The sequence below is a fragment of the Aquarana catesbeiana genome, linkage group LG02, assembly GCF_042186555.1.
Source record: "Aquarana catesbeiana isolate 2022-GZ linkage group LG02, ASM4218655v1, whole genome shotgun sequence".
Classification (NCBI taxonomy): Eukaryota; Metazoa; Chordata; class Amphibia; order Anura; family Ranidae; genus Aquarana; species Aquarana catesbeiana.
The window spans coordinates 454,940,687-454,962,053 of NC_133325.1; the positions used below are offsets into that span (position 1 = coordinate 454,940,687).

General features: G+C 42.0%; 1 protein-coding gene across 1 annotated transcript in view; it reads left to right on the forward strand.

Moving 5' to 3' along the window:
• The first annotated feature begins 8,037 nt into the window (after positions 1–8,037).
• LOC141128362 (angiopoietin-2-like) overlaps positions 8,038–21,367 on the forward strand; it is a 91,467-nt gene continuing 78,137 nt past the window's right edge. The window contains exon 1 of the mRNA XM_073615607.1: positions 8,038–8,639. Within this exon, the coding sequence (XP_073471708.1) occupies positions 8,331–8,639 (309 nt within the window). The 5' untranslated portion in view covers positions 8,038–8,330. The remainder of the gene's footprint in view (positions 8,640–21,367) is intronic.

Genomic DNA, 21,367 nt, shown 5'->3' on the forward strand with positions numbered 1-21,367 from the left:
GACCGACTGAGAAGTCGGCCCAGTCCACCAGGAACCCAAACCCCTCCTTACTACACCAGCTCCTCAGCCACTTGTTTACTTCCCTAATCTCCCTCTGCCTTTCTGGTGTGGCTCGAGGTACCAGTAGTATGCCTGAGAATAATACCTTGGAGGTCCTTTTCCTCAATTTAGCTGTTCTTGTTCTTTAGGACACTCCATCTGCCTCTGACTTTGTCATTGGTGCCAACGTGCACCATGACATCGTGTCTTCCCCAGCCCCTCCCAATAATCTATGTAAAAAAGTGCGCTTACAATCTGTATACACAAGTGATGGATAAAAAATAAATAAATAAACTTGCATGAAACAAGAAATAATAAAGTGAACAAATACACATACATGGAACAAAAACGAAATAAATTGCATAAAAGTGAAATAAAAAATATCTCTAATCATAAATGATATGACCTGTGAAATATATACTGATATGCCAAGCACCCATATGAGAGGCACAAATGTGAAATATCAACCAATACAAATCAATCAAAAATGAGTGTAATAATTAAAAAGAGTGAAAAATGAATATATAAATAATATATAGAAATTGTGCCTAAAATCCATAAAGTGAAACAATAAAGAAAAAGTTCATCAGCATGAGGAAACACCATCCACCTTCCATAAGGCCATCATCCGTATGATTGAGGAAAGGAGAGAGGGATAAATAGATGTGACTCCACTTGCGGTGAATCCAAAAGGTAAATATTAAAGATGTACCCCTACCCTCGATGGTGGACCCCCTATTAGCGAGGTCTAATGAGCACGCAGATTTCACCCTCTGCAGGGACCATGTGGAGATAACGTCCGCAACAGCTGATACATCCAGCGTCTCCAGTCCGGGCTGAACCAAGTCTTGTACCTTGAGGGGGGAGAAGCGCTCTCTTGCTTCCAAGGTGGTGAAAGGAAAAAGGCAAAAAAGGCTCCAATAGTGTAAATAAGTTTGGGGTTTATTATAAAAAAATGAATATAACAAAGACGGAGAGGACACACTCCGTGGGAGCACTAGTAAAAATAGTAAAATTGTGCCGGCATTAAAATAAACGAACACCCGTGCAGTACATGGGGCGAACAGTGTGACGGCTTACAATACGTAGCCACGCCCACGGGCCAGGAGAGGGGGGGTGAAAAATACCTCAAAAGAGAACAAAGAGCTGGGTATTGGGGATTATATCCTGTCCAAATTACCTAACAACTAGCTTCCTTACACTAATACTCAACAATAGACTACATAGGTACTCAACAAGACAATACACAGGTACTTGCAGAGCACGTGCACTCACAGACCCACGTGCACCCGCAGACCCACATGCACCCGCAGACCCACATGAACCCGCAGACCCATGTGCACCCGCAGACCCACGTGCAGTCGCAGACCCTGTGCACTCACACTACCCAGGTACTCACAATACACAGGTACACACAATACACAAGTACACACAATACTCAGGTACTCCCAATACTCAGGTACTCCCAATACTCAGGTACCCACAATACTCAGATACTCACAATATTCAGGTATACACAGTACTCAGGTACTCCCAATCTCAGGTACTCCCAATACTCAGGTTCTCCCAATACTCAGCTACTCCCAACACTCAGGTACACACAATACTCAGGTACTCACAATACTTAGTTACTCACAATGATCAGGTACTCCCAATACTCAGGTACTTACATACACTGACAGTCAGGTTTTGGTGTTTGTGTCTCTGTGTCACTCTGCACAGTCTCCCCTTGTAATCTGACACTAGCAGTCAGTCACCTTCAATGCCGCCGCTCACTGATCAGTCTCTTACACTATCCCTCCTCCGGTCTGAATTTCACTTACCCGCCGCCTCTCCCTGTCAGTCTCCCACCTCCCGATCCCTCTGGATGTCCGCCTCCTCTTTCTGTGGGGTGTTACTGTCCTCGGTACACCCGCTCCCGCACCACAATGTCCCGATCTGCCGCCGCTGTGGGTCCCCGGGTCACCCGCTGCTGCTCACAGTCCTGAGGGGGTCTGGTTTGGTGGGGGGGTCCAGTCCAGGTGGGGAGCTCCATTCTGGTCGGGGGGGTCCTGTCTGCCGTGCTGCCGCTCTCGGGGGGGGGGGGGTCCGGTCCGGTCCTCTGCACTCTCCCCTGCACGCTGCTCCCTCTCACTCCACACTTGTCCTCAGCACTGATTTCTGTGCCAAAGCAAAACAGCGCCACCCCCTGTGACTGTGGTGGTGGGGTTGCTGCTTGTGGTGGTGGGGTTGCTGCACAGTATCTCATAAAAATGAGTACACCCCTCAAACTTTTGTAAATATTTTATATCTTTTCATGTGACAACACTAAGAAATTACACTTTGCTACAATGTAAAGTAGTGAATGTTCAGCTTGTAGTGTCAATTTGCTGTCCCCTCAAAATAACTCAACACACAGCCATTAATGTCTAAACCACTGGCAACAAAATTGAGTACACCCAAAGTGTCAATATTTTGTGTGGCCACCATTATTTTCCAGCACTGCCTTAACCCTCTTGGGCATGGAATTCACCAGAGCTTCACAGGTTGCCACTGGAGTGCTCTGTCACTCTCTCATGACGACATCAAGAAGCTGGTTAATGTTAGAGACCTTGCGCTCCTCCATCTTCCCTTTGAGGATGCCCCACAGATGCTCAATAGGGTTTAGGTCTGGAGACATGCTTGGCCAATTTGGACATTTTCACTTAGGGGTGTACTCACTTTTGTTGCCAGCGGTTTAGACATTAATGGCTGTGTTTTGAGTTATTTTGAGGGGACAGCAAATGTACACTGTTATACAAGCGGTACACTCATTACTTTACATTGTAGCAAAGTGCCATTTCTTCAGTGTTGTCACATGAAAAGATATAATAAAATATTTACAAAAATGTGAGGGGTGTACACACTTTTGGGGGATACTATACATATATATATATATATATATATATATATATATATACATATATATATATATATATATATATACATATATATATATATATATATATATATATATATATATATATATATATATATATATATATATATATATATATATATATATATATATAGCTTTTAAAGTGACCTTGTCAGGTTAAAAAATCCAGGTTAATGGTCACTACATAAAAAAAGAGTACAGGCAGATGTTCTACTAGGAAGAACTAGGAAACCACATGAATTAAGAGACCGCAGATGACATAGTAGTGTAAAATTTGACAGCAGCAGGACCATTTTTAAAAGTAGCAGAGAATACAGCAGAGTTAAATTGGACAGCATCTGGACAGTTTTAATTAGGGATAGTAAGCCTAACTAGTGTATGCCTAACTTCTATTTTATCCTTTAGGACAGGGGTCAGGAACCTTTTTGGCTGAGAGAGCCATGAATGCCACATATTTTAAAATGTAATTCCGTGAAAGCCATACAATATGACTAAAACGAAATACAAGTAAATGTGTGCATTTTATGTAAGACCAACACTTTTAAAGTACAATAATTATTTTTAATAACGTTGTTATGCTGTTGCTAACCAATGATGAATAAAGTACTTCTTACCTTTAATGCGACTTCTGGTGCTGCATGGTTTTGCTGATGGCTTTGTAGTCTGGTTGATACATGGTGAGGACATCTACCCACTGTAATATCCACATCTCCCCACTGTAATATCCACATCTCCCCCACTGTAATATGCACATCTCCCCACTGTAATAGCCACATCTCCCCCCACTGTAATATCCACATCTCCCCCCACTGTAATATCCACATCTCCCCCCACTGTAATATCCACATCTCCCCCCACTGTAATATCCACATCTCCTCCGCTGTAATATCCACATCTCCCCCCACTGTAATATCCACATCTCCAGTGGGGGAGATGTGGATATTACAGCAGTGGGGGAGATGTGGATATTACAGTGGGGGAGATGTGGATATTACAGTGGGGGGATATGTGGATATTACAGTGGGGCGAGATGTGGATATTACAGTGGGGGAGATGTGGATATTACAGTGGGGGAGATGTGGATATTACAATTGGGGAGATGTGGATATTACAGTGGGGGGAGATGTAATATCCACATCTCCCCACATCTCCCCCCACTGTAATATCCACATCTCCCCCCACTGTAATATCCACATCTCCCCCCCACTGTAATATCCACATCTCCCCCACTGTAATATCCACATCTGCCCCACTGTAATATCCACATCTCCCCCACTGTAATATCCACATCTCCCCCACTGTTATATCCACATCTCCCCCCACTGTAATATCCACATCTCCCCAATTGTAATATCCACATCTCCCCCACTGTAATATCCACATCTCCCCCACTGTAATATCCACATCTCGCCCCACTGTAATATCCACATATCCCCCCACTGTAATATCCACATCTCCCCCACTGTAATATCCACATCTCCCCCACTGTAATATCCACATCTCCCCCCACTGTAATAGCCACATCTCCCCCACTGTAATATCCACATCTCCCCACTGTAATATCCACATCTCCCCCACATCTCCCCCACTGTAATATCCACATCTCCCCCCACTGTAATATCCACATCTCCCCCACTGTAATATCCACATCTCCCCCCACTGTAATAGCCACATCTCCCCCACTGTAATATCCACATCTCCCCACTGTAATATCCACATCTCCCCCACATCTCCCCCACTGTAATATCCACATCTCCCCCCACTGTAATAGCCACATCTCCCCCCACTGTAATATCCACATCTCCCCCACTGTAATATCCACATCTCCCCCCACTATAACATCCACATCTCCCCCACTGTAATATCCACATCTCCCCCCACTGTAATATCCACATCTCCCCCACTGTAATATCCACATCTCCCCCACTGCTGTAATATCCACATCTCCCCCACTGTAATATCCACATCTCCCCACTGTAATATCCACATCTCCCCCACTGTAATATCCACATCTCCCCCACTGCTGTAATATCCACATCTCCCCCACTGTAATATCCACATCTCCCCACTGTAATATCCACATCTCCCCCACTGTAATATGCACATCTCCCCACTGTAATAGCCACATCTCCCCCACTGTAATATGCACATCTCCCCACTGTAATATCAACATCTCCCCCACATCTCCCCACTGTAATATTCACATCTCTCCCACTGTAATATCCACATCTCCCCTATGATTGTCTGCTTGCTTACCACACAAGCAGGCAGATCCACGAGCAGTTGAGGCAGGTGATGATGACGTCAGCGCGCCGCTCACCTAGGCCGCCGCCAGGTGTACCAAGATGGCCGCCGCTCCGGAGCTAGGCCGAAGCCACGGCCTTTCCTATGGGCTCAATCCGCAGATCGGCACACCACGCGATCCGCGGATTGAGAGGCGAGAGCCAGATGAGGCTATCAAAAGAGCCACATCTGGCTCACGAGCCATAGGTTCCCGACCCCTGCTTTAGGATAATGGGTGCAGTGAATAGTTTAGGCACATGCTATTCTTGCACTTATCTTTTTCTTTTAAATGATGTAGTGGTATGCTGTGGACAGGAACAGATGGTCAGTAACATGTGAATGCCCTGTTAACATTAAAAAAAAAGAAAACACACAAAAGACTACTTTTTTCTTTAAAGGGAAGTTACATACTTACCTAGCTCATAAGGTCCATCCTGTTCAAACTATGAATGTTTGCATGTGAGTTTTTAGACTCCCATAACCCTGTATATTGTGTACCCTGAGGAAGACATCTATGAGTTTTTTCATTTATCAACACTCTCAGCTGATACCATACCTAATGAAACGGGTTTCTCATTCTCACTGCTCTTACAGCAAAGAACTCCTAACACAGTTTAACCACTTGCCTACAGGGCACTTACACCCGCCTTTCTGCCCAGGCCATTTTTCAGCTTTCAGCGCTGTTGCACTTTGAATGACAATTGTACGGTCATGCTACACTGTACCCAAATGAAATTTTTAGAAATCTCTTCAAACAAATAGAGCTTTATTTTGGTGGTATTTAATCACTGCTGTTTTTTTTTAATTTTTACCAAAAAAAAAAAGACCAAAAATTTTGAAAAAAAAAATTGTTTACTTAGGTTCTGTCAGTAAATTTTTTAAAAAAGTAATTTTTCTCCTTCACTTATGGGCACTGATTAGGTGGCACTGATAAGGAGGCACTAATATGCCGCACTTACGGGCACTGATAGGCGGCAATGATATGTGGCACTGATGAGCACTGATAGGCGGCACTGATGGGCACTAATAGGTGGCACTGATTGGCACTGATAGGCGGCACGGATAGGCGGCACTGATGGGCATTGATGGGTGGCACTGATGGGTGACACTGATGGGCATTGATGGACAGCAGTGATGGATATTGATGGGCAGCACTGATAGGCGGCACTGATAGCCAGCACTGACTGACATCACTAATGGGCACTGATTGTTGGCACTTGTGGACACTGGTTGGCATTGATTGCTGGCACTGGTGGGCACTGATTGCTGGCACTGGTGGACAATGGTGGGCACTGATTGGTGACACTGTTGGCGCTATAATGTAATCAGGGCACTGATGATCAGTGCCCTGATTACATGTTTTGGTGTCCCCTGCGAGGAGATGCAGCTGATCGGCTCTCCTAGCCACACACTCTATCAGTGTGAGGCGAGGAGCGCCGATTAAGGGCATCTCCGTGTTTACATGTGACCGACTGTGTTTGGACACAGCCGAACACATGGTTAAAGAGCCACGGACGTGGCTCTTTACAGAGATCTGGGTCGCGCCGTGCCCTAGTAACACGGCGCGGTTGCAGCGCTGTGCGCCCCCGCTTGCAGAGCGGCCATTCTGGGATGGAGTCAAATGACGGCGGGGCGGGCGGCAACTGGTTAAGGTAAACCTCTTTTTGTCCAATCTCAAGCTGTGTCTTTTTTTGAGACTTTGCTTTATTGCCATCACTTTAAAGTTACTTTGATAAGTCTTACAGCAAAAAAAAGTTTGCTATGGATGGGACAGCAGCTTAAAATGACCGCTGACATCAAATCAACCACAAAATAAAATAAGAGACAAGAAGCACCTAATAACAAGTACAAGAAAGAAGCAAAGGGTTTGTTTTTCCAAAGAGCTAGCAATCAGAATTAAATTACATTTCCCTAGTTGACTTAATCTCTCCTTTTGCTGTTTGTTTTTTTTCTGAAATTTTCCTGTAACAGCTTACAGTACACTTACATTGTGGCCCCTACCTATATGGTGAAGGGACTGGTTTTACCAAAAAACCCTTATTGGCCTTTCTTAGCCGTTTGACCATGGTTCAAAGGCCATGTAGTGCAATGTGGTTTAAAAAATGTTCTGCACATAAATTCGCTGGGACCGCAAACTTTGAAGCTCCAGGATTCACATTGTACTCATGGTAGTGGTGAACCTGAACCTCATTCCTATTAGAAATCTAGCTTGATGTAAAGCAAAACTACTTTCTGGTCCAGCTTTACTGCTTCCTATTTCTCTTGCCTACTATTTGGGCACAGGTAAAGATGCTGCCTAACAATCCAATGAACAGACTCAAGGTATGAAAAAAGAGAAAAGACTGAACTAGAATGTCATGTCCCCGGTTGTTCAGTGTGGCAGGGTTGTGTAAATACCAAGACTGTATAATGAGAATTACAAAAAAAGCATATATATATATATGGTGTTGCAATTGCATATTTACCTGTTTGCCCGGAGTTCTTTGTACACCAATTCAGAATTCAGCTTGACCTAAAATAATTCAAATCCTTAATTAATCTGGATGCTTATTATAAACATCATAATAAGTATGTTCTTAAAAAACACTTAAATGATTTTGGTTTTCCAGCATCAAGCTGTCTTGTTTAATGTTCATATTTGAGTCCATATTAAAGAATAATCCTTTATAGGACTCTGTGTTAATGTGTGATAACTGTAACATTATTACTGTAACGACTGGCACATGTGCTTCTGGTAGAGGGGAATAGTCTGAATTTGCATTATCCCTTTTCTGGAAATTTTGTCAGTGCAATGAGTCACATTAGACTTGCAGCGAAGAGGTTAATGATAAAGCATCCTTATGTGTGGTATGGGAGCACTTCCAGCTTGTGGACTGCAAACACTGGGAGGGGACAGAAAAAATTTGCAGCCAGAGAGGATTGCTTACTAAGAAAAACTTCCTGGAGCTGTCAGAAAAACGTGGGTTAGCGATACAAAGAAGTTGTCTAAGTGCACACTCTGGGAAACACTACGCAAGGCTCTTCTGTAGCAGTGTAGGTCTCAGCTTTGTGAAGAATCCCACTCCATCACTGCACAAGAATCAATTCTAGGATGGCAATGAGCATGGTGCTGGTGCTGATTAAACATTGCCTTTTCTTGACCTTAGTGAACTCAGTGGTGGGGTCTCACCTGAAAGGGATTGAAATCCCTGAAAAACGTCAGCACAAAGTCCAGCATGGACACTGCAGCTACACATTTCTTTTGCCTGAGATAGAAAACTGTTATCCACCTCCAGCTGACTACCAGGTATCCAATTCATTACAGAGGGATGCGCCTGCACACCCTGATCTCCATTGGCCAAACAAGAGGATACAGGAGCTGGAAAGCATGATGGAGAATAATACACAGTGGCTTCAAAAGGTAATGTAAATGCTATCTTAGCTAGCATTGTTTTTTTATCAACTTGTATTATTATTATTATTATTATTATTAATATTATTATTATACAGGATTTATATTTTTATAGATTTGCCAGAAAGTACCATAACAATGCAATTTAAGACAAGAGGGTCAGGAGGGCCCTGCTCATGAAAGCTTAAGATCTAAAGAGCTAGTGAGAATTTCCTTTTGTTTTATTTATCAACTTGTATTATTATTATTAATATTATAATTATACAGGATTTTTATTTTTATAGATTTGCCAGAAACCACCATTACAATGCAATTTAAGACCAGGGGGTTAGGAGGGCCATTCTCATGAAAGCTTAAGATCTAAAGAGCTAGTGAGAATTTCCTTTTGTTTTTTTATCAACTTGTATTATTATTATTATTATTATTATTATTATACAGGATTTATATTTTTATAGATTTGCCAGAAAGTACCATTACAATGCAATTTTACACAAGAGGGTTAGGAAGGCCCTGCTCATGAAAGCTTAAGATCTAAAGAGCTAGTGAGCATTTCCTTTTTTTTTCTCCTGCTACACTGCATTACTTTTTTTGATGCTGATGCATGACCTTGTTCTAATTTAGCTATTTCATATTTTAAAGATCAGCAGCCATAAGTATAAATTTATCTAAAGAAAAAGACTGTATTATAGCAACCTGTCAAATTCTTTCCTTCAATTTCTATCTTGTATTAGAAACATTCCAGTTGTTGTAGAATCATTCCTTTTGCACAGTTCCGTGACTATTTCCTTTTTGCATACTTTTGCACATATATAGCAGTACTTTGTTATGGTACAACCCTCTCCTAGTGAAAGTTGAGAAATCATATGACCCATAATATTACCTGTCATACCCAAGAATGGTATGCAAAGCCAAACCTGTTTCCTTTTGTTTTAGACAGAATAGGGAAGGGTTAAAACTATTATCAGGTAATTTTTTTATTGCCTGATTATTGCTAGGGAAATTCCCCTTTACTTCCTGTCCTAGAGATGCAACTGCAAACGAGACAAAAACTGATTTTCTATCTTAAAGCGTTGTCACGGGAACATGTGTCCCCACTGTAGGATTTTCCGTTACCTCTTGCTCTAGTGACCACTCTTGAATTTTGGAGGAGTGAATTTTGCTAATGGGGACACAGACATCCATAAAAGCTTGGCCAAGGGTCTATCCCTTCCCTACGCTATCCAGAATAGAAAAAATACTTTAGATAATAGGGTTTTTTTTGCCTTTCAATGGGCACATGTAGCATTCCCTAGAATTCGATCCTAAGAGAAAAATAGCTAAAAGAACCATGAGAGTTAACCATTAGAAGAACAATTGGTCATCAGGGTAAATAATATGATTGCCGAGTGAATTTCCAGCTGCAGTGTTAAGTGAAACATTTGGCAGTACTATCATTACCACTGCTAAATATGACAGCTTCGTCCTGGTTGTTAGGGAGCTAACACCCTCCGGCATCCTAACAACCAGTAACTCACCCTCGCCTGGCACATTTATCTATCAGCTGGGAATTGCCAACTGACAGGTGAAGGAAAAAAAAGCAGCAGGGATAGAGTTTTGAAAAAAAAAGGTGTAAGGTCCCCCTCTAAAATTCATGCTGGGCCTTTTCGGTCTGTTATGGATTTTAAGGGGGATCCCACGGGGAAATAAAGTGTGGGGTCCTTCTCAATTTTCATACCAGCGCCTTTGAATCAACCTTTATGGTCATAAGTTCTTATAACTATTTTTCTCTTATGCCCCGTACACACGGTCGGATTTTCCGATGGAAAATGTCCGATCGGAGCGTGTTGTCGGAAATTCCGACCGTGTGTGGGCTCCATCAGACATTTTCCATCGGATTTTCCGACACACAAAGTTGGAGAGCAGGAGATAAAATTTTCCGACAACAAAATCCGTTGTCGGAAATTCCGATCGTGTGTACACAAATCCGACGGACAAAGTGCCACGCATGCTCAGAATAAATAAAGAGATGAAAGCTATTGGCCACTGCCCCGTTTATAGTTCCGACGTACATGTTTTACGTCACCGCGTTTAAAACGATCGGATTTTCCAACAACTTTGTGTGACCGTGTGTATGCAAGACAAGTTTGAGCCAACATCCGTCGGAAAAAATCCTAGGATTTTGTTGTCGGAATGTCCGAACAAAGTCCGACCGTGTGTACGCCCTATTAGCATTAAATGTTAAGGAATGTTATATTTGCCTGGTAAAAAGGCAACAAAGAAACTATTATAGATATTTTAAAAACATTATGGGTATTATTCTTTATGTTTAGGAGAATGATGAGACATTCGTAAAGCAAATTTTTTTTTTATGAATAGACTCTTTTATTTCAACAGAGATTCCCAGTTTTGGCTATAGGTAATTTTCATTGCAATATAAAAAAAAATGACTATGTTGTTGTCTCAAAAAAATCCTCAAAGCAGATCCCAATAATAGAATAGTAATTTTATTCACCTTTTTGGTGACCCTTTTTGGTAGCCCTTAGCTCCTGTCTATGCACCAATAAAGTGCTAATGCTGCAGCCTTCGTCTAACTCTTCTACATTTAACATGTTCTGGAATGTTAGATGTTCTTTATCCTTCCCAAGCGATGCGATTTCATTTTCCAACTCCCATGTTACTACAGGACACAACAATGACATAGGGGTTGGAAGATGTAACTACAGCATGCAGTAGGGCAACACAGACATCTGACACTCCCAGAAGTGCTGAATGCTGAAGGAACTGAGAAAGGTTGGAAGGTTTGGAGTAAAGATAGGAGATGTGGGCTACCAGAGTGATAAGTATACTTCTTCTATTACAAGGAACTGCTATTGGGCAACAACAGTGCCACTGCAAGTCACAGGGTGCTGCAGGAAATGCAGGAACAGTTCCCCCACAGCAGCCAGTCAGATTTAAAATTATTGTGAATGATCACTTTGGAAAACAAGCCATTCAGTTTAAAATAGAAATGAAAGGCAAAGCATTTGTGAATAAATATAAAATAAACATTATAAATACATTTTTCCTTTTTTTATTACTGATCACATTCCTTCAGTTGCTTCTTTCATGGCATGTCAGCCATGAAAAATGTACCAGCCATTTAAGTACCTTAAGTATGAGGAAACACATGAGCTCAGTGGGAACAGCACCTCATTGACACAAGTCAGCAGCAAAAGGTCTGCACTTCTCCTACTCTTTGTCCTTTACATTCTGCATCTTCCCTTCTTCCACAACATTCTTTTGCTGTATTTACTGCAAATTCTGTGGCCTCTAAAGACAGGGAGGGAAGACTCACAAGCAGCTTCAAAAACTTTAGATTAACCACTTTAAGTAGAGAGGAGGGTCATTTGGCTATGATGAGAAGGGCCAAGCAAAGACTTGAACCTCTGCAAAATTCTCCTACACCCACCCCCGCCTTCTCCAACAGCATCCTCCCCAATACAAGTATTTTATCCAGTGAGTACATATTACAGACCATATAAAAATAAACAAGCATATTTCAGCAGTCTTGGGTATCAATACTCTATCCAGTGATCCTCCTCAGAGTATGATCTGAGGTGATCATCTTTACTTTAACCGAATTTCCCGACCGCCTCACGCAGATATTTTGCGGCAGAAGGGCACGTACGTTGCCCTTTAAGAGGCGGCTTGCAGGCGCCTGCCGGGAGCTCTGTGACTGTGATCGCGGGTCCCGTGGACCCGATGTTCGCGGGGATACTCGCGATCGTCTCACAGTGAGGAAGAACGGGGAGATGCTATTGTAACCAAGCATCTCCCCGGTCTGCCTAATGACACTGTCACTGATCACAGCTCCCTGTAATCGGGAGCGGTGATCAGTGATGTGTCACACACACAGCCTCCCCCCACAGTTAGAATCACTCCCTAGGACACACGTAACCCCCTACAGCACCACCTAGTGGTTAACCCCTTCACTGCCAGTGACATTTTTACAGTAATTAATGCAATTTTTTAGCATTGATCGCTGTATTAATGCCAATGGTCCCAAAAATGTGTCAAAATTGTCCAATGTGTCCGCCATAATGTCACAGTCATGATAAAAATCGCCGATGGCCGCCATTACTGATTCGGTTAAAAAAAAAAATTCGGTTAAAAAAAAATATCAATAAAAATGCCATAAAACTATCCCCTATTTTGTAGACGCTATAACTTTTGTGCAAACCAATTAATAAACACTTATTGTGATTTTTTTAACCAAAAATATGTAGAAGAATACGTATCGGCCTAAACTGAGGAAAAAAACTGTTTTTTTATATATTTTTTGGGGATATTTATTATAGCAAAAATTAAAAAATATAGCGCAAAAAATAAAAACCGCAGAGGTGATCAAATACCACCAAAAGAAAGCTCTATTTCTGGGAAAAAAAGGGCGTCAATTTTGTTTGGGAGCCACGTCGCACGACCGCGTAATTGTCAGTTAAAGCGACGAAGTGCCGAATTGCAAAAAGTGCTCTGGTCTTTGGCCAGCCAAATAGTACGGGGCTTAAGTGGTTAAGTACTATTAAATATACATTTAAAGTAGCGTTTTTTCCAAGATTTTCTGGAGGAGACTCTACAAGAAGCTGTACACGTTTTAGGGATAAAGGTCCATTTCTACAGGAGATGCCCATAAGTGGAGCAGCAAATGAGTGATTCGCAAGAGAAAAGGGAGGAACAATCCCTGCAAGCTTCCAGTTTCCAGACAATAGATATAAGGGGGTCCACTTCAGCCAGGGAGACACAAGGGGAGATTTCTGGAGGAGCATTAGCGATAAAGAACGATGCTCTACTGTACTGGCAATATAACAGCATAGATGTGATTGTGACTTTTCCCATTTTCCTAATAAATATGGTGTGTAAGTGAGAAGCTTACTGGAATTGTAAGCACAAGCACCTAAAAAGGAAGCAAATAGAGCCAAGACAGGTTGTGTCTTGAAGTAAAAAATTGAGTTTATAATCTGAGAGACAATAGCCACAAACATTGTTCAGTGGCTGGATAGTATGTAAGCTTGGTTAGGTTGTAATACAAGATGGAGAAAAGAGGAAAAATATTGTACACTGGCTATACAGTTCAGTTCCAGATGGCAGCAGGCATCAGGTGCCACCTGGAGCTGCAAAAAAAACCTACACTATACCCACCCCCTATGTCTGGCAGTCTGAGCCTTACCTTGTCTAAGCTCTTTGCACTGCCTCCCCTCCCATATAATCTATATTATATAGGGTATATATATATATATATATATATATTGTTAATATATATATATATATATATATATATATATATATATATATATATATATATATATATATATGTTTTTATTTCAATATAGTTAGGTCACTGGAGGCATTGATGCATGGGGAAAACCTATGGCAGTGAAGTGCAGGCAACAGCAAATATTGGGGGAAGGGCATTCTATGGCCAGGGAAGGGCAGGCAGCAGTAAAATTGGTGTTTATTTCTCAAGGAAAGACCATCCAAAAAATAAATAACTATAGAAGAAATAACAGGCAAGCCTAAAAACATTGGTAGAGGTGCTACCACATGGTAGTTGAGTACTTATAATGTGACCTCTTGTCCTCTACCCCTTCCTCTCCCTACTCCCCATCCCATTTATCCTTCACTTTTCCTTTTCCTCCTCTTCCTCCACCCACAACACCTCCTCTGCCTGCAGCATATCAGCATATCAACCATGAAAAATGTATCAGCCATTTGAGTACCTCAAGTATGAGGAAACACACGACTCAGAGCTCAGTGGGAACAGCACCTCATTTACACAAGTCAGTAGCAAAAGGCACTACTCCTACTCTTTGTTCTTTACATTCTGCATCTTCCCTTCTTCCACAACATTCTTTTGCAGGATTTACTGTATATACTTGAGTATAAGCCGACCTGAATATAAGCCGAGGCACCTAATTTTACCACGAAAAACTGGGAAAACTTATTGACTCGAGTATAAGCCTAGGGTGAGAAATGCGCAGCTATTGTAAGTGGAAAAGAGGGTCAACAATGCCCATTTGCAGCCTCACTGTGCCCATTTGCATGCCACACTGTGCCCGTTTGCAGCCATAGGTCCACCAAAGTCAAACTCGGTAGTTAAGGGTTCCTAGATGCCCCCTAGCTGCAGTCAAAATTTGGGGTCTCTGGACCCAAAGGGTCCCGAAATGACATTGCTGCAGATGGACACAGTTGACCAAATTTGGGGCCCCGTATCTTGGGGCTACTTGGTGCTAGGAACCCCCATATTTGGTGTACAAACCCAGTGGAACTAGCACTACAACATATCCAAAGCTGGAGTTCCTAGCATCAAGTGGCCCCGAGATACAGGGCCCCAAATTCGGTTTGGAAAATGTCAAGCACTTTTCTGCAGCAGAGAATGACATTTTCTGAACAGAATTTGGGGCCCCATATCTTGGGGCCACTTGGTGCTAGGAACCCCAGCTTTGGATATGTTATAGTGCTCCTTCCACTGGGTTTTCACACCAAATTTGGGGTTCCAAATATGGGGCCCCAAATTCGGTTCAGAAAATGTCATTCTTTGCACCAGAAAAGTGCTTCACTCGAGTATAAGCCGAGGGGGGCACTTTCAGCACAAAAAAATGTGCTGAAAAACTCGACTTATACTCGAGTATATACGGTACTGCAATTTCTGTAGCCTCTAATGATAGGGAGGGAAGACTCACAAGCAGCTTCCAAAACTTAAGATACACCATATCAAGTAGAGAGGAGGATCATTTGGCTATGATGAGAAGGGCCAAGCAAAGACTTGAACCTCCGCAAAATTCTCCTACACCCACCTCTCCTTCTCGAACAGCATCCTCCCCAATGCAAGTATTTTATCCAGTGAGCACATATTACAGACCATATAAAAATAAACAAGCATAATTCAGCAGTCTTGGGTATCAATACTTCATCCAGTAATCCTCCTCAAAGTGTGATGTGCGATGATTATCTTTACTTTAAGTACTATTAAATATACATATAAAGTAGAGTTTTTTTCCAAGATTTTCTGGAGGAGACTCTACAAGAATCCGTACACATTTTAGGGATAAAGGTCTATTTCTACAGGAGATGCCCACGAGTAGAGCAGCAAATGAGTGATTCGCAAGTGAACAAAGGAAGAAACAATCCCTGCAAGCTTCCAGTTTCCAGACAATAGATATAAGGGGGGTCCACTTCAGCAAGGGAGACACAAGGGAAGATTTTTGGAGGAGCAGTAGAGATAAAGAACAGTGCTCTACTGTATTGGCAATATGACAGCATAGATGTGATTGTGACTTTTCCCATTTTCCTAATAACCTAACTCCAGGTTTACTATTCAAACTGATGAAAAAGGCACTGATGACGTTTGAGGCATCCAAATAGTTTTATTAGGTAAGCATGGAATATGACAGCACACGTTAAAAAAGCCTTCCAATCCTAGCAATACATCAACTACTTTTCGCCCTCAACAAGGCTTAATCATGGAGACTATCAAAGAGGAAGCAGCTTAAGTAGGATAACCAAAATTAATCTCCAAACCACTTACCCTTACAACAATTTAATTAATTCAGTGAAGCATCCTGAAGTGCTTCATTAACCTAAGTGGGTTTTCTCGGATTTGCTAAGGTGGAGATCATGACACCATCCACCCACTTCTCCACCTCAACCAATCAGAGGAAGCCTTGTTTTCAACTCAATTCAATTGTGATCTGGGAACAGGATGAAAATCATCATCCCACTGCTGGAACACAACGCTATATACTGTATGTAGTTGGTGTTTTGACCAGCTTGGTACTATTTAAAGTCATAGTAAAGCTGGAGTTAGGCTTTATTATGGGATGTGGACTACCAGCTAGTGCTTACATGTTATCAAACTATAAATATATATAAAAGTGTAGCGCTATAAACTCAATAAATGTGTACATCAAAAGCCCATAGATGCATGTGTACAGTGGATAAATTATGTCAAAACAATATAGAACTATAAAAGTGATTGACAATATGTAGTTAATCAGCAAAACTACTAAGTGAAACAATAGTGCACCTTATAAGCAAATATAACAGTGACTAGTATAGAAGAAGCAGTAATGATTCAATACATTCAGCACCTCAAATATTATGTGAAAAACCTTAGAACAAAATAGTCCATTTCAAATTTGTGAAACAATTTGTGAAAGGCACCAAAAGTCCATGGGGGTAGTGCATAAGCAATGATGGAAAAATGTCTCCCGAACTCACAGGTGGATAGTTAAACCAAATCTGACAGGTAAATGGACAGTGGAAGGACCGTAAGTGCACAGAAGATTTAAATCGGTGCCGGGGCCATCACCAGAGAATGAAGAGGCTTACAGGAACTCAATGACCTGAAATTGCATACGCCATACAAGTCAAAAAAGCTTGATGACCAACAGGTCTGGGCAATATGTCTTGTCAGATGTCATCAGCATACAGCGAAAAGGGATATCAGGACGGCACTGCTAATGAGAATGAAGCAGAAAAAGTGGTATTTCTGTGGCACTTGGTTACTGCAGGATAAAATGGATTATGCAAAACACGTCATTGTGTTCTCAATATGCATCCAAGATATAAGTTTTTCTTACACCGAGTCCCCCTGTGCGTTCCACGGCTGCCCAGTGACTTCCCGCCTTCCCTGAGAACACAATGACGTGTTTTGTATAAACCATTTTATCCTGATGGAACTGATGGAACAGGTATGGGTTAAGGTGCATGTTTTTTGCCATTGGGCACCTGTAAATTTTTAAGGTTAAGTTCACCTGTGGAAGTTCACCTTACAGATAACATTTTAAACAATGGTCCCATGATGGCTCGACCAAATATGGCTAGCTTAAGTAAGAGGGAGACAGTGAATAGCTGTCTCATATAGGATACGAATAAGGGAGATTCAAGAAACTCCACCCAAGGGGTCCACATTTCCCTAAACTTGAATTAATTTTTGTTTGCTGTAGAAATTAACTCCTCCATCCGCATAGTGTGGTTCATCTTGGCTACCAACTCCTGTAGAGCTGGCGATATATGAGATTTCCAATGTCTTGGAATTAATGCCCTGCCTGCCATCAAAAGGAAGCTAAATATGCCCTTTTTAATGGATTTAAATGATTCAGGGATCATAGAAAAAAGTGCTATCTCTGGGCATTTTTTGCCCATGACTAGATTATTATTATTATTTAAGGTACTTCTATAGCACCGTCAATTTATGCAACGCTTTACATATACATTGTACATTCACATCGGTCCCTACCCTCAAGGAGCTTACTATCTAAGGTCCCAAACTCACATTCATATACTAGGGCCAATTTCAACAGAAGCCAATTAACCTACCAGCATGTCGTTGGAGTGTGGGAGGAAACCGGAGTACCCGGAGGAAGCCCACGCAGGCACAGGGAGAACATGCAAACTCCAGGCAGGTGGTTGAGGATTCGAACCAGCGAACCTTTTTACTGCTAGGCGAGAGTGCTACCCACCAAACCACTGTGCCGACTAGATGACTAAGCTTTAATATAGCCAACCAATATGGTGTTATTACCGGATAGGACCACCATAGGTGTAAAAGTGTGCCTCTCGATTTGCCACATCTCCAGCATTGGTCTGATACAGCAGGATTAATCTTGTTTAGTAGGACCGGGCAACGATACCATCTTGTTAAAATATTCTAAATACGTTCCTACGAGTGAGAGGCTAGAGTTTATTTAAATGTGAGGGAGAATGATTTATCCCATTCCTCAGGGGCCAGCTTTTTGTCTAATTCTCTCTCCCAGTCTCGGATGTAGAAAGGACGGTTGGGGAAAGCATGTGATGGTAAAATAACATAGGTTTTAGAGAGAGTGTGAGGATATTTTAAGTCAGAAAGACACAGCTCCTAAAACTGAGTCAAATCCCTACATAGCCCCTTCCTGCTCAACTCTTCATAGAAGTGGCGTAATTGAAAACATTGGAGCCACTCTCCTCCCTTGGAGTTGGATGGGGAGCTAAGATCTCTAATGGTCTCAAACCCCCATCGGGTAAATGAACACCAGATAGGTGATGGGTGCGGCGGGTGCCAACAAAGAAAACCCTTGTCTGACATACCTGGTGGAAACCTCGGATTACTCAATATCGGGGTTAATGGTCCTGGGCGTGAAGATATCTCATGTCTTAATAACCTTGTCCCAGACATTTAAAAAAAAAGAAAGCAGGAGCGTTACTGTGTTAGAGGAGGACAGTCATTGGGAAGAAGCCACAGAAGGGAGGTCAGTAGTACGGGCGATAAATCAAACTCAAGAGTGACCCACTGCTTAAAGGAGCCATGATGGAACCAATCTAATACCTTGCTAAATAGTGCGGCCTTATGATATAGTTCCAAGTGGGGCAAGCCGGCTCCACCAGCATCTCGCCTCATCACCAGTATATCATACCTGAGTCTAGCCTAGGATTTAGGCCAGATAAATTTAAGTAGTGAAGACCGTGCTGATCTAAAGAATGAATGTGGGACTTGAATCAGGATTGTTTGAAAAATATAAAGAAATCTTGGGAGGATGTCCATCTTAAAAAGGGACATCCGTCCTAACCATGAATGTTGCATTGATGACCATCTCCGGAGGCGTTGTTGCATAGAATGCAAACAGTAAGTGGTAATTTAGCTTGTATAATTAATGGAGTTGCCCAGGTATCTGGACCCCCAGATATTTAATAGAGTGCTGGGCCCATTGGAAGGAAAATGTATTGGCAAGAGAATCTTGGGTCCCTGCAGGAAGAGAAATATTTAAGTAATGTGATTTAGACGCATTGATTTTGAAATTACTTACCAAAAAGTTCTACTTTCTTTAAAAGAGAGGGAAAGTCTACTAATGAGTTAGTTATATGAAGCAAAAGATTGTCCGCGAACAGGCTAATTTTATATTACTTGCCAGCAATATCCACCCCGCCTATCGAGTTGTTAGTCTGTAAGGCAGTCACCAAGTGCTCCGTTGATAATATGTACAGGAGTGGCGAGAGAGGACACCCTTGGTGGGTCCCATTGGATATAGGTACCCGATCTGAAAGTAGGCCATTCACCCTAACACAAGCTGATGGGCAGGAATACAGGACCATCATTTTTTTAATTAATACCGGGGGTAAGCCTGTTTGTTCCAATGTTGCTGACAGGAATGTCCAATCCAAACAATCAAACGCTTTTTTCCACATCTAATGAGAGGAGACAGAGAAGGACCTCCTGTGACTGACAGTATGAGATAAGAGATAATATTTTAATAGTGTTGTCCCTTGCTTCCCGGGTAGGGACAAAGCCCATCTGTTCTAAACTAATGATAGAGGGGATAACCGAATGAAATCTAACCGCTATTATTTTTGCATACATTTTAAGATTGACATTAAAGAGATTGGGTGATAGCTTGAACATTTAGTGGGATCATTCTGGTCTTTATGGATAATGGGTAATGTGGGCTTTCTGGGGAAGGGGCATGAATCAGAAATCGAGATAAACATAGAGTCTAGAATAGGGGTTAGAACATCCTGAAATTGTTTGTAAAAAACGGTTGTGAAACCGTCAGGGCTTGGACTCTTGCCCAACGGGAGTGCCTTAATGGTTTGATAAATTTCCTCTATAGTGAAGGGAGTGCTCAGCAACACCCTGGACTAGCCTTGGAAGAGCTGTATTCCAGATGTATTGAGCAATCCTTTCATGTCCCTGTGTGTTGGTAGGCTCCGTCAGATGATTGGGAATATTGTAAAGTGTCTTATAGTACTCTTGGAAAGTCTGAGCAATGTCTTCAGATGAACATATTAACCCCGATTTAGGACATCGAAGTTTAGAGATGTATGTATGTCTTGATTTGATGCATATTGACAAGGCCAGCGATCTGCTCACCTTGTTTCCAAATTCATATATAGTTCTATGCATGCGGTCTTTATATCAGGGGTAGGCCAGATCAAGTATCTGAAAGAGATCCTTGCATTTCTTTTCTAATTGTTGAAATAAAACTGCCTCCTGTGAGTGTTTGTGGGCAAGCTCTAATGTATGAACTTCCTGCAGGAGCCGTGTAATTTCCTTGGAACGTTTTTTTTAGGCGAGTCTCCTCTGAGATAAAAGTCCCCCTTATAACACATTGCAAGGCCTTCCATTTAAGTGGCTGCACTGTCATGTCATGCGAGTGATCAGATAAAAACTGGGAGACCACGCATCTGACCGCCTTACAGGTTGAATAATTTTTTAGGAGGCTTTCATTCAGCCTCCAAGAAGCTATTGATTTAGAGAAATATGATAAGTTAATCGTAAAAAAAAGCAGAAAATGATCCGACCAAAGTTGGGGTCCGATAAATGGCTGGGGTTGCCAATTAAGCAAGTTGTATGAAACTAAAAACAGGTCTATCCTACTGTATGTCTTGTGGGTTTTAGAGTGGCAGGTATAGTCACGCTCAATTGGATGTAGCACCTGCCACACGTCAACTAACTGCCGCTTGAGATGGTTAAGCTGAGGCAAGGAGCAACGCTGGAGGGTGGATGTAGTATCTAATGTTGGATCAAGTATAATGTTTAACTCCCCACCCAGCACTACTCTTTCCTCAATCAAAGAGCCCAGTTTACACGAAAGAGCAGGCATCATAGGAATCTGGCCCTGATTGGAGGCGTAGACATTAACTAAAGTAAACAGCGTATTATTCATTTTGCATTTAAGAATAAGAAATCTACCCCCTAGGTCATTTACCTCTTGAACATCCGAGACTAAGAGCAAGGTATAAAAGCCTAT